General features: G+C 42.8%; 1 protein-coding gene across 2 annotated transcripts in view; it reads left to right on the top strand.

Moving 5' to 3' along the window:
• The window catches only part of bod1l1 (biorientation of chromosomes in cell division 1-like 1), a 30,813-nt gene that overhangs the window by 10,201 nt on the left and 8,112 nt on the right, over positions 1-12,500 (top strand). The window contains exons 3-18 of one of the 2 annotated variants that reach the window (XM_052154604.1): positions 75-286; positions 634-990; positions 1,706-1,855; positions 1,950-2,113; positions 3,955-4,051; positions 4,127-4,256; positions 6,754-6,808; positions 6,933-8,502; positions 8,582-8,649; positions 10,130-10,925; positions 11,013-11,068; positions 11,147-11,198; positions 11,355-11,404; positions 11,494-11,587; positions 11,672-11,727; positions 11,809-11,857. In XM_052154604.1, the coding sequence (XP_052010564.1) occupies positions 75-286; positions 634-990; positions 1,706-1,855; positions 1,950-2,113; positions 3,955-4,051; positions 4,127-4,256; positions 6,754-6,808; positions 6,933-8,502; positions 8,582-8,649; positions 10,130-10,925; positions 11,013-11,068; positions 11,147-11,198; positions 11,355-11,404; positions 11,494-11,587; positions 11,672-11,727; positions 11,809-11,857 (3,956 nt within the window). Of the gene's footprint in view, positions 1-74; positions 287-633; positions 991-1,705; positions 1,856-1,949; positions 2,114-3,954; positions 4,052-4,126; positions 4,257-6,753; positions 6,809-6,932; positions 8,503-8,581; positions 8,650-10,129; positions 10,926-11,012; positions 11,069-11,146; positions 11,199-11,354; positions 11,405-11,493; positions 11,588-11,671; positions 11,728-11,805; positions 11,858-12,500 lie in introns of both variants that reach the window. The other variant, XM_052154603.1, reaches the window with a different exon arrangement.

Below are 12,500 nucleotides of genomic sequence, written 5' to 3'. Positions count from 1 at the left end.
GTCCGTCCGTCTGTCTGTCTGTCTTGAGAGTGTTTTCAGTGCATACTTAATATCTCTCTCTCTGTTTGGGTCAGGTCTGGTATGTTGGAGCAGGGTGTGGACCGAATCGTGGCTCAAGTTGTGGATCCAAAGGTCCATCACACCTTTCGGCCGCAGGTGGAGCGAGTCGTTCGGAAGTTTCTGTCTCCAAACGGCCACATGGAAGAGGAGGAGCCACCTGTAGCCCCGCCTCCACCTGCGGAAAGCCAGGATGATCAGCTGACTGTAGACAACAGGAATGATGCTGGTGAGCCGTTCACATGATTCATACTAAAGATACTCAACAGTGTTTATGAGATTACATTCGAAGGTGTTCACGGCAGTCTGAAGTGAAAACAGATTGTCTAAATGGTCAAGCCATAAATCTCGTATCTTCTATGTAAATCTGAGCTACAAACAGGACATTTTGTCAGACACTCTTTTTATTTTTGTCACGTTGTTTTGGGTTGCATTGTCCAAAGTGAAATCTCATTGGTGCGATATCTTGCTCATCATGTCTGTGTATTACACATCAAATATGCTCTGATTGGCTGTGATTGTGTTTTCATTCCTCTTTGTGTCACTGATCTGTTTTAATGTGTTTTACTGTGACAGCTCCATCTGGAAGTTCAAGCGCTGATGTTCAGGTAAAAGAGACCATCAGAGTTACTGATCCAACACAAGACCAAAGAGAGGAGGAAATGGACATTAGCATCACTGAAGAGGACAACAACACCACGGAGGAGGTGTTTGAGGAGAAGTGTGGAGGAGAAGAGAAAGATGCAAAGGTTGAGATGGATATGGAGACCGAGGAGGTGAAGCAGGAGGAGGAGCAGGAGCAGGGAGACGCTGGGGCTAGAGAGAACAGCAGTAAACCATCAGTGAAGATCAGCGAGGAGAACAGAGAAGCTGAAGATCAGAAACCCTCCAAACAACACATCAAACTGAAGACCAGAGAGAGACTCAGAGAGGGTACGACACCAAACCAAGCTAATCCATCACTGTCACTCGCTCGCATATACGCATATCAGTCAATGACATCATAATTTATGTTATTTCCTTTAATATTGTAATTGTGATTAACCGACATTGTGTTAAATTGACATAATAATTATTTAGCTTGAATCAACTGCATGCCATATTGTTTGTGCGCGCTATGCATTCAAATCAAGCTGAGAACTGTTTCTGAGTTGCTTTATAGCTGTTTTATTTCAGTTAATGAAGACATTGGCCCTCTTAACAGCATAAAAAAACAAAGATTAAAAAAAGCTACATTTAAATAGAGGTTTGTGGAGATAGGAGCATGGCCAAGCAATGTCTGTAAAGAGTGAGGCCAGGAGAGGAAGAACAGTAAGGATTGACACCTGTGGGAAATTATCTCTAACAACTGTTCTGTTACAGTGGTGCCAAAACCCGGGATACAAGAGGCCCACCTAATCCTGTGTTTCGGCACCACTGTAACACAGAACAGCTGTTAGAGATCATTTCCCACAGGTGTCAATCCTTACCGTTCTTTCTACAGATGCTGCTCGGCCATGCCGCCATCTCCACAACGTTAAATAGAAAATTAAATTGGAAGTGTCATGTGTAGACCTACATGCATTGCTAAAATTGACACTTGATTATGCATTATGCATTAATCTTAATATTGTAATATTGTGTCTGATGTGTATATGTGTTTTGTTAGAATACTCTCTGGAGGAGTCTGATCTGGAGGGCTTGAGTGACATCACAGTGAGTTCTGTTCACACCAGCGATCTTTCCTCGTTTGAGGGAGACAGTGACGAGGAGGAGCCGCTGTCTGAATCCTCAGAGGAGGGAGAGATCAGCTCAGAGGGTGAGACTGACTGCAGAACCACAACAACACATTGCTTACTGCATCTGTCACTGCAGCGCTCGTCATGTGTGTGTGTGTCATTGCGTGTTTGCAGGTGAGCGAGGGCAGAAATCTCCAGCTGGTGAAGACTCTGAGGGCAGTAAAGAGAAGAAGCCACGTGGTGTGAGACAGGGCTATATACACAAACCCTTCTTGTACTCCCGTTATTATAGCGACTCCGATGATGAAGTCACTGTGGAAGAGCGACGCCGCTCTGTGGTAAGAACACGTTCTGAAAGACATAGAAACCCATCACAAAATATTGAACGTATTGAACCTTAACAATGAGCATCTACAACACATAACAGTGTTTCTAGAACCAATACACTTGAGTATCTCGAACACTGAACAGTTCATTTTGAACACTTGACACTGACTATGTAGAACTATTAACGGTGTACTTAGAAGCCTTAAAATTAAGTATCAAGAACCCATAACATTGAGTTTCTAGGACCCTTAAAATGAGTATCAAGAACCCTTAACATGGAACATTTAGAACAGTGCATTTAGAACCCATAACTATGAGTGACAAGAACCTTTAACACAGTATCAAAAACCCCTAACACGGAATATATAGAATTATTAACAGGGTATCCAGAATTACTAAAACATTGAGGATCAAGAACCCTAAAACTTTGAGGATCAAGAACCCTAAAACATTGAGTAAAAATAACCCTTAAAATGAGTATCGAAAACCCTTAACATGGAACATTTAGAACTCTTTAACATGAAGTATCAAGAACCCTTAACACAGTTACGAAAACCCTTAACACTGAGTATCTAGAATTATTAACAGTGTATTTAGAACCCTTAACGCTGAGTATCAAGAACCCTTAACGCTGAGTATCAAGAACCCTTAACACTGAGTATCAAGGACCCTTAACACTGAGTATCAAGGACCCTTAACACTGAGTATCAAGAACCCTTAACACTGAGTATCAAGAACCCTTAACACTGAGTATCAAGAACCCTTAACACTGAGTATCAAGAACCCTTAACACTGAGTATCAAGAACCCTTAACGCTGAGTATCAAGGACCCTTAACAGCTGAGTATCAAGAACCCTTAACACTGAGTATCAAGAACCCTTAACACTGAGTATCAAGAACCCTTAACGCTGAGTATCAAGGACCCTTAACGCTAGAGTATCAAGAACCCTTAACGCTGAGTATCAAGAACCCTTAACACTGAGTATCAAGAACCCTTAACGCTGAGTATCAAGAACCCTTAACGCTGAGTATCAAGGACCCTTAACACAGAATATCAAGAACCCTTAATATTGAGTATCAAGGACCCTTAACACTGAGTATCAAGAACCCTTAACACTGAGTATCTAGAACCCTTAACACTGAGTATCTAGAACCCTTAACACTGAGTATCTAGAACCCTTAACACTGATTATCAAGAACCCTTAACACTGATTATCAAGAACCCTTAACACTGATTATCAAGAACCCTTAACACTGAGTATCTAGAACCCTTAACACTGAGTATCTAGAACCCTTAACACTGAGTATCTAGAACCCTTAACACTGAGTATCAAGAACCCTTAACACTGAGTATCAAGAACCCTTAACACTGAGTATCTAGAACCCTTAACACTGAGTATCAAGAACCCTTAACACTGAGTATCTAGAACCCTTAACACTGAGTATCAAGAACCCTTAACACTGAGTATCAAGAACCCTTAACACTGAGTATCAAGAACCCTTAACACAGAGTATCAAGGACCCTTAACACTGAGTATCTAGGACCCTTAACACTGAGTATCAAGAACCCTTAACACTGAGTATCAAGAACCCTTAACACTGAGTATCAAGAACCCTTAATATTGAGTATCAAGGACCCTTAACACTGAGTATCTAGAACCCTTAACACTGAGTATCAAGAACCCTTAACACTGAGTATCTAGAACCCTTAATATTGAGTATGACGAATCCTTAACAGTACATCTAAAAACGCCTGACACTTTCTAGAACCCATAAAACGAAGTATCTAGAACTTTGACATTGAATGATTATATTTGATACTGATTTTAATTTGTGAATTTTCACTCCACAGGCCAAAGACAAAGAGGAGCGTCTGTTGAAGCGTCAGCAGAACCGTGAGCGCATGGAGGAGAAACGCCGTCAGAGAGCAGCTCAGACTGAGGAACAGGGTGTGTGTGTGTTTGTGTTTGCGCATTGGTCTAATAATGATCTGATAATGATCTGATCGATATTTCTGTCAGCAGATCGGAAGAAACAGGCATCTTTCTCTACTGATCAGAACCCTCAGCGTCCGCGAGCCAAAGAAGCTCGAAAAGAGAAAAAGGTTCTGGAAAAGAAAGTTGCTCTGAGCAGACAGAGAAAGATAGATTCCAGGTAGGACTGTACAAATATATCAAGTTATCAATTAAGGCTGCTAGAAAGTGTCCTTTACAGAATTCAGTTTGAATCTAAACCCGTTTCATCAAAATGTTCTAAAAGTATTTTTATTTTCAGTGGTTGAGTCGTCATTTTTATTTGTAGACGCTTTTCACAACAACCTTACAGAAAATTAAACGTTATATCTATAAAGTCTATGAGTCATCATTGTATAGTTTCATTAAATATGATTGTAAATTGTGTATAAAGATCAATTATTAACTAATAATTGTATCAATAACCCCAGTGTGGAATGGAGGAATGGTGCTGGATCAGCCGGTTCTGGTGACCTCAGGATAGGAGTCCCGAGGTCGAGACAGGGAAACAAATAAAATAATATAAGCATAGATGCCATTTAATTGTATGCAGAGTTAGAGATCATGCTCAATGTTTCTGGTTCCGGCAGACCCAACTAAAGCAGCCTAATTGTGGGTTGGAGGATAAATGAGGTGTATGTCTGAAGAGTCTTTAGTCTAGACTTAAACTGAGAGAGTGTGTCTGCATCTCGAACAGTGTTTGGGAGACCATTCCATAGTTTAGGAGCCAAATATGAAAAGGATCTTCCTCCTTTAGTGGATTTTGATATTCTAGGAACTATTAACAGGCCAGAATTTTGTGATCGTAATGAACGTGATGGAATATAGCGTGACAGAAGATCACTTAATTACTGCGGAGACCATTCAAAGCTTTGTACGTAGTTACAGAATATTAATATTAATGTGTAACAATGTAACGATGATAAAATGGGGCTAATATGATCATATCTCTTGGTTCTCGTCAGCACTCTGGCTGCTGCATTTTGAACCAATTGAAGTTTATTTATTGATCTTGCTGGACATCCTCCCAGTAATGCATCACAATAATCTAGTCTTGAGGTCATGAACGCATGAATTAGTGTTTCGGCATCAGCAACAGAGAGCATGTGCCGTAATTAGCAATATTTCTGAGGTGGAAGAATGCTGTTCTACAAACATTGGTAATTAGATTATCAAAGGACAGATTGGTATCAAATATAACACCTAATTATTCACTGTTGAAGATGATGTAACAGAACATCCATCTAGAGTCACATTATATTCTAGCGGCTTATTTTTTTGGTCCAATAATTAGCACCTCTGTTTTGTTGGAATTGAGTAGAAGGAAATTTCTGTCCATCCAATCTTTAATTTCATTGATACACTCTGCTAATTTGGTTGTGTAACTAAAGTTGTGTATTGTTGGAATAACAGTGGAAACTTATTCCACGATTCCTGATAATATCTCCCAGGGGAAGCATATACATGGAGAAAAGCAGAGGCCCTAAAACTGATCCCTGTGGCACTCCATACTTCACTTTTGTGTGATTTGACAATTCCCTCATGAATATTCTATTAATCTAAGTTTACAAATGTGATAACAATATCAAGGGAAATAATTAGGGCTGTCATGATTATGAAATTTGGCTGACGATTAATTGTCAAACAAATAATTGTGATTATGACTATTCATTTTCTATTTGAGGGATTTCACAAATAATTGTCATAAATTGTCCAATTTTTTAAGGTGTGCTTTTTTCCTGCATGTGTGCTTCACACACCTTAAGAAGTCTTAACTTTAAATATATAAATCCAATTATAAATAAAGGATAAATTATTTCCTTTAAAGCTTTAGAAACTTATGAATGACTTGGAAAAAAATATTTGAAATATTAAAATATTTCTTATATACTTTAAAGTTTTGGTCAACTTTAGTTTTGGTAAATTTTACATTTACACTTCCTTTTTAACTCGTACAGTATTTTGTAGTATTATAACATTTTATTAATAAATTATCATTTGTCTATATATATATATTTATATTTATATTATGCAATAGTAAAATATTTCTGTGCTAATTTCTTAATTATCGCACGTTATTTTAATGCTCTGATTAAACCCACAAACCCTTATTTATCATGAAGCAAAACATCATTTCATCACTCCACTGAAATCGAGTAAGCGTGCATCTCCTCCCGTGTCACATGGTGTCATTAGCACTGCGTGAACCAGGAAGCGCTTGGAAGTGAGACCGGAGCACTTTGCATTCACTATCACAGTTTATGCTTGCTCGTTTATATTTTCGACTGACGCACTTTTCAGGACAGGTGTGGTTGACGTCCTCCGGTCTCAGTAACGCTCGAACTTGACGGCCAACGATCAGACGGTTATTTAATAATCGCTACAGGCTGAGAAATAATCAACAATTATGATTTTTGTTGTAGTCGTGCAGAACTAACTCCAGGTTTTGGTGAGTCTCATGTAGAACCGACCACTTAGACTGGAAGAGACCATCTGACATGTAAAGTGACCATGCACGGTTTTAGTGGATGACCTATTCGAACTGATGTTTTCAAGATTAGCACAGATCATTAGCGCCGTTTCAGTCAGGTATTTTTCAGTCTGAACCTTGTAAATGCTGATTGTATCTTTCCTTCTAGAAAAGACGATGATAAGAAGAAAACTGAAGCTGAAGGAGAATCAGTCAACAAAGAAGTGTGTCTCTCTCTCTATCTCTCTCTCTCTATCTCTCTCATATATATATATATATATAAATATATATGTGTGTGTGTGTGTGTGTCTCTGTCAGTAGAACATGGTTCTGTATGTTTCTCTCCAGGTCAAGGCTGCGGGTCTAAAGTCAGGACGACGACTGTCTGATCTGGACGAGCAGCGCAAAAAAAAGACGGACGGTGCAAGTGACGAGAAACTCGCCGACAAAAAACGCGTCCACTCCTTCATCCTGGATCTGGAGCTCGGAACAGAGGAACGCCAGAGAACGGTCGGGAAAACTGAGCGGAACGTTCAGAAAAATGCGCACTCCAAAGATAAGGAGCGCAAAGATAAAGAGAAGGAGAAAGAGCGCGCCGTGTCTGAAGAGCGAGTGAAACACAAACTAAAGACAGAAAGTAATAAAGGCGACGCCGCTGCCGATGAGAAAGACGGGCAAACAGCGAAAGGAGCGGGCGATGAGAAGAAGGCATCCAAGTTGAAGCAAGACAGGAAGAGTTCTGTGTCTTCCAGAGAAAGCAAGACGTCTGAAGCTCCGGATGAGGGAATCCTGAAGGATTCCAAGAAAGGGAAGATGCCCGTGGACACACTCAAAGAGAAGGAGAAACCGAAGGGAGAAAAAATGGGCGGCAAGAGCGACTCAAAGCTGCTCCGTCATCTGGACTCCACGGGCTCTTCTGAGGAGAGGTCAGAGGTCGAGGCGGGTTCCGAGGTCAGCCGTAAGAAAGACAAGCACCCTAAAGAGGTTCTGAAGAGGTCAAAGAGTCACCCAGAGAAGCTCAAGGTGAGAACAGACAGGAAGGACTCTGCGACCGGAGAAAGAGACAAGACTCCACAGAAATCTGGCTCGGAAACCGACAGCGACAGCCGGAAGGCAGAGGCAGGGTCAAAGGTCAAACCCCTGTCGGAGAAACACCGGTCTAAATCCAGAGATGACCTGAAAACCCACATTCCCACTGGGGGCAAACCGGACAAGAAAATTCCAGGCCAGGACACCAAGAGCAAAGCAGGAGCGTCAGGCATCAGGAAAACCTTGGACGAGCGCGTGTCCAAGAAAATGAAGGACGCAAAGGTTGGAAAGAAAACGACGGAGAAGGTGCAGAAAGATTCAGAGAGGAAGTTAGGTGGGAAGGAGATTTCGGAAGTGAAGGAGTCTTCCACCAGCGCTCCAAAAACGGGCGAACCCACTGACCCGATACGCCCTGCGTCCCCGCCCGCTGTTCCAGACCCTGCCACTGTCTCGAGCACCACACCTCTTCCAGACGACCCGTACGGTGCCCTGAGCGACATCACACCTGAATCGGACGAAGAGGAAGCAGTCGTCCAAGAGCCCCGCCCACTGTCAGCAGAGGCCGACGCCCTCTTGAGCCTGATGGACTTGTGCACCTCGGCTGCAGGAAATGACGTCACAGCGTCAGCTGTGGGAGAAGATACAGAGGCAGATATGAAGATGAAAGAAGCGGCGCTCACACTGCTGTCCATGGATCCCGATATTTCACGCTCTTCGGATCTTATCGTCACAGATTCTCAGGTTGCCATGGAGATGACGCCTACCGACGCACCATCGGGTGAAACTCTGCCCGGAGGACCCGAGGATACAGGAAATGTGTTGGAAAGTAAAGACAAAGTGTCCACCAGCAACACCATTCACCTGCAGGATGAACAACAGCAAGACGCAGGTAGTGCACGCACACACGCGCACACACACTCGTCATAATAATCACACTCATACTCATAATGAATGATTTCTTCCGTTAGCTGCAGCTGCTCTTACCTTGGAACCGATGGAGACAGAGGCCTCCAGTTTACAGGAAGTGACATCAGAGGTAAGCTTATGTCATCAGGGTGGTCATAAATAGTTCTTAGTTAAATTAGTCTGTATATGATGGTTAATTTAACCGTAAGAGTTTAAAATGTACGTTTAAAAACTGTAAATGTTTTTATTTACATGTGGCAAAAACATCTCTTGTGCCTGGGTGGTTAGAGCAGCTGTTGCTATGGTTACGGACGGCGTCCGCGTGCTTTTAAAGCGATGAATTAAAATATGCAACTTTTTGTGATGTTTAAGCGTGCTGTGCTTTTGACAGGGTTCATGTGCTTGAATTTGGCTTTTTCACATTTAAGTCCTTGAAAACAGCCAGTTTTAACAAGAGGTGCTTAAAAAAGATATTTAATTATAAAATCTCCGTATATAAAAATACGTTGCTTAAATCGTTTAATAAATGAAATGTATTTATTTATTTTCGGAAAAGCATGACGACAGACCATTAGACCACTGCAGAAGCAGCTCATAGACCGCTCTGTCACGTGACACCTGTTACTTTTGGCAGCGATGTGACTGTGATTGGCCCATTCTGAACAGCGCTGCCAAAAGTAACAGGTGTCACGTGACAGCGCGGTCTATTCCTCAGTCTGTTTAGAATGGGCCAATCACAGTCACAGCGCTGTTCAGAATGGGACAATAATCAATTGTTACTGGAGGATTTAAAATATATATAATCTTTATTCTTGCAACAATTAGTTTTAATTATGATTTACTCTCCAGAGTGAAAAAATGATATGAGATGAGATGTAAAACGTTTTGATTGATTTGAATGCAGATCGATGGAGGATTCAGTTGTGTGAGCCGTCTAGCGCCCCCTGCTGTAAACACGCTTTGTGTCGCACAAAATAGATTATTTATGACAACATTTGGGTCAGTATCAAAATATGTTGACAAGTCATGTGCCTTGACTTTTTTGTCATGAAAAAGCTTTCAAATTGTGGGAAAATATATGTATATTTTAAGAATTTTATTTTATAACTTTTAATGATATGAAATGACTCTTTATATGTTTCGCAAATGTTTTTGAAAATATATTTGAAATTGTTAATTGCCTGAAAAAAATCCTTGTTCTCTTCAGCTGGTACACCACTTCTATGACATGTAAAGTTATTTTTGTATTTATTTTGTACTTATTTTTAATAAAAGCATTGGTGCAAGACCGAACAAGTGTGCAAAAAAGAAAAACAAAATTATTATTATTAAAAATGTTAATCATTAAAAAGAATGTTTGTCCCGGGGGTCTGTGTATCTCAGCGAGTATTGATGCTGACTATCACCGCTGGAGTCGCGAGTTTGAATTCAGGGTGTGCTGAGTGACTCCAGCCAGGTCTCCTTAGCAACCAAATTGGCCCGGTTGCTAGGGAGGGTAGAGCGGGGTATAACCCCGACCAATGCAAGTACAATAACAGCAAAGGCATGACAAATTGAAATCAACACATGCCCGTCTGTGTTTAACTAATGTGTGGAGGATTTTCTTTCAGGTTCGTGATGAGCAGACAGAGAAAACAGACAAAGAAAGACACACGCAGACCCGCACTGCAGACGCATCCAGTCAGGAGCAGACACTCAGTGCAGTCACAGCAGAGTCTGCGCAGACACAGATAGCACATGCAGCAGAATCGGGCAGAGCTGAGTCTGCAACGACCCTTGATGCAGATGCACCTGTACAGACCCTCACCTCAGACACTGCTGAATCTGCAGCAGACCCTTTGCAGACTCCCTCCACAGATAAAACTGAGCCTGCGCAGACCCTTACTGCAGATGCAGCTGAGACTGCGCAGACTGGCACTGCATATGCTTCCGACGTTTCACAGACTCCCTCAGTAGACGCAGCTGAGCCTGCGCAGACCCACTTAACAGAGACAACTGAGCCTGCGCAGACCCTTACTGATGAGACTGCACAGACTCGTATGGCAGACGCAGCTGAGACTGCGCAGGTCGTCACCGCAGACGCTTCACAGACTCCCTCAGTAGACACAGCTGAGACTGCGCAGACCCTTACTGCAGACGCAGCTGAGACTGCGCAGATTGTCACCGCAGATGCATCAGACATTTCACAGACTCCCTCAGTAGCTGCAGCTGAGCCTGCGCAGACCCTTATTACAGACAGAGCTGAGCCTGCACAGACTCCCTTAGCAGACGCAGCTGAGCCTGCGCAGATCACCTCAACAGAGACAGCTGAACCTGCGCAGACCCTTACTACAGACGCAGCTGAGCCTTCACAGATCCCCTCTTTAGATGTAACCGAGTCTGCGCAGATGCATTCTGCGGACGCAGGTGAATTACTTTGTGTGTTTGTGATGACGAGTGTCGAGTTGTGTGCTTTTGGAGTCAACGTGTAATCCATCCGTGTGTCTTCTGCAGGCAGCACGACCGTCTCCGACGAACCGGAGCAGCAGAAGTCAGACGCCTCTGAGACGGTAAAGAATCTCCAGTCATTTGTTTTTAATGAGAACCTGTCAATCACTCAAATCACTCATGACTTTCTCTCGGATCAGGAGCAGACAGACGGTGACACACGGACAGGACGATCAGGCACTCACAGGACAGGTGTGTGTGTGTGCTCCGATTTACCTGTGCTGTGCTCATTCAACACTTGCCCGCAGAACTGCCGGTTCTCTTAAAGAGACAGTACCATTTTAGCAGCTGTTACACATATCAATGTAAATACTTGTAAATCATACATATGTGTGTTTCTGTCTGCAGCACATCAAACGAGAACTGATGAAGACAAAGAGCAAGCGCACACTAAAGAGGTGAGTCGCCTTCTCTGTCTGTCTCTCCGCCTGTCTGTCTCTATCTGTCTGTCCTCTTCAGTGTCTTCAGTGTCTACTGTACATCACAGGGTGATGATGAAGACGAGGAGAGATCTGAAGTGAGCGGAACTCCACGCAGAGGAAGATCCTCTAAACCGTCTGACCCTGCACTGAGAGAAACCCGTAAGATTACACGTCTACACATAGTGATCGTTTCTCTCCTCACACACGTGATCATATAAGGGGTTATTCATTCTTTCCCACAAGGCTCTTCTTCACAGCCGAATGAGGCGGAGCCAGGCAGAGAGGAGGAGCTAAAAGAGGTGTGGCTTATGTTTGATGGTGTGTTAATGGAATGGAAGTCTTGTGTGTGTTTTGTGTTTATAACGGTTTGTTTGCAGCAGGGTCGCAGGAGTCGACGCACAGCTGCTCAGATGAAAGACACTCCAACAGGTGACCAATCACAACACGCCTGTACTCTTTAAACACGCCTGTACTCATTAAACACGCCTGTACACATTAAACACACCTGTACTCGTTAAACACACCTGTACACGTTAAACACGCCTGTACACGTTAAACACGCCTGTACACGTTAAACACGCCTGTACACGTTAAACACGCCTGTACACGTAAACACGCCTGTACACGATAAACACGCCTGTACACGTTAAACACGCCTGTACACGTTAAACACGCCTGTACACGTTAAACACGCCTGTACTCGTTAAACACGCCTGCACTCGTTAAACACGCCTGCACTCGTTAAACACGCCTGTACTCGTTAAACACGCCTGTACACGTTAAACACGCCTGTACACGATAAACACGCCTGTACACGTTAAACACGCCTGTACACGTTAAACACGCCTGTACACGATAAACACGCCTGTACACGATAAACACGCCTGTACACGTTAAACACGCCTGTACTCGTTAAACACGCCTGTACCGTAAACACGCCTGTACACGCTAAACACGCCTGTACTCGATAAACACGCCTGTACACGTTAAACACGCTTGTACTCGTTAAACACGCCTGTACTCGTTAAACACGCCTGTACTCGTTAAACACGCCTGTACACGTTAAACACGC

The sequence above is a fragment of the Xyrauchen texanus genome, chromosome 23 (assembly GCF_025860055.1).
Source record: "Xyrauchen texanus isolate HMW12.3.18 chromosome 23, RBS_HiC_50CHRs, whole genome shotgun sequence".
Lineage (NCBI taxonomy): Eukaryota > Metazoa > Chordata > Actinopteri > Cypriniformes > Catostomidae > Xyrauchen > Xyrauchen texanus.
Note: the sequence above shows the minus strand (reverse complement) of the source record. Positions and strands in the feature narration are given on the sequence as shown.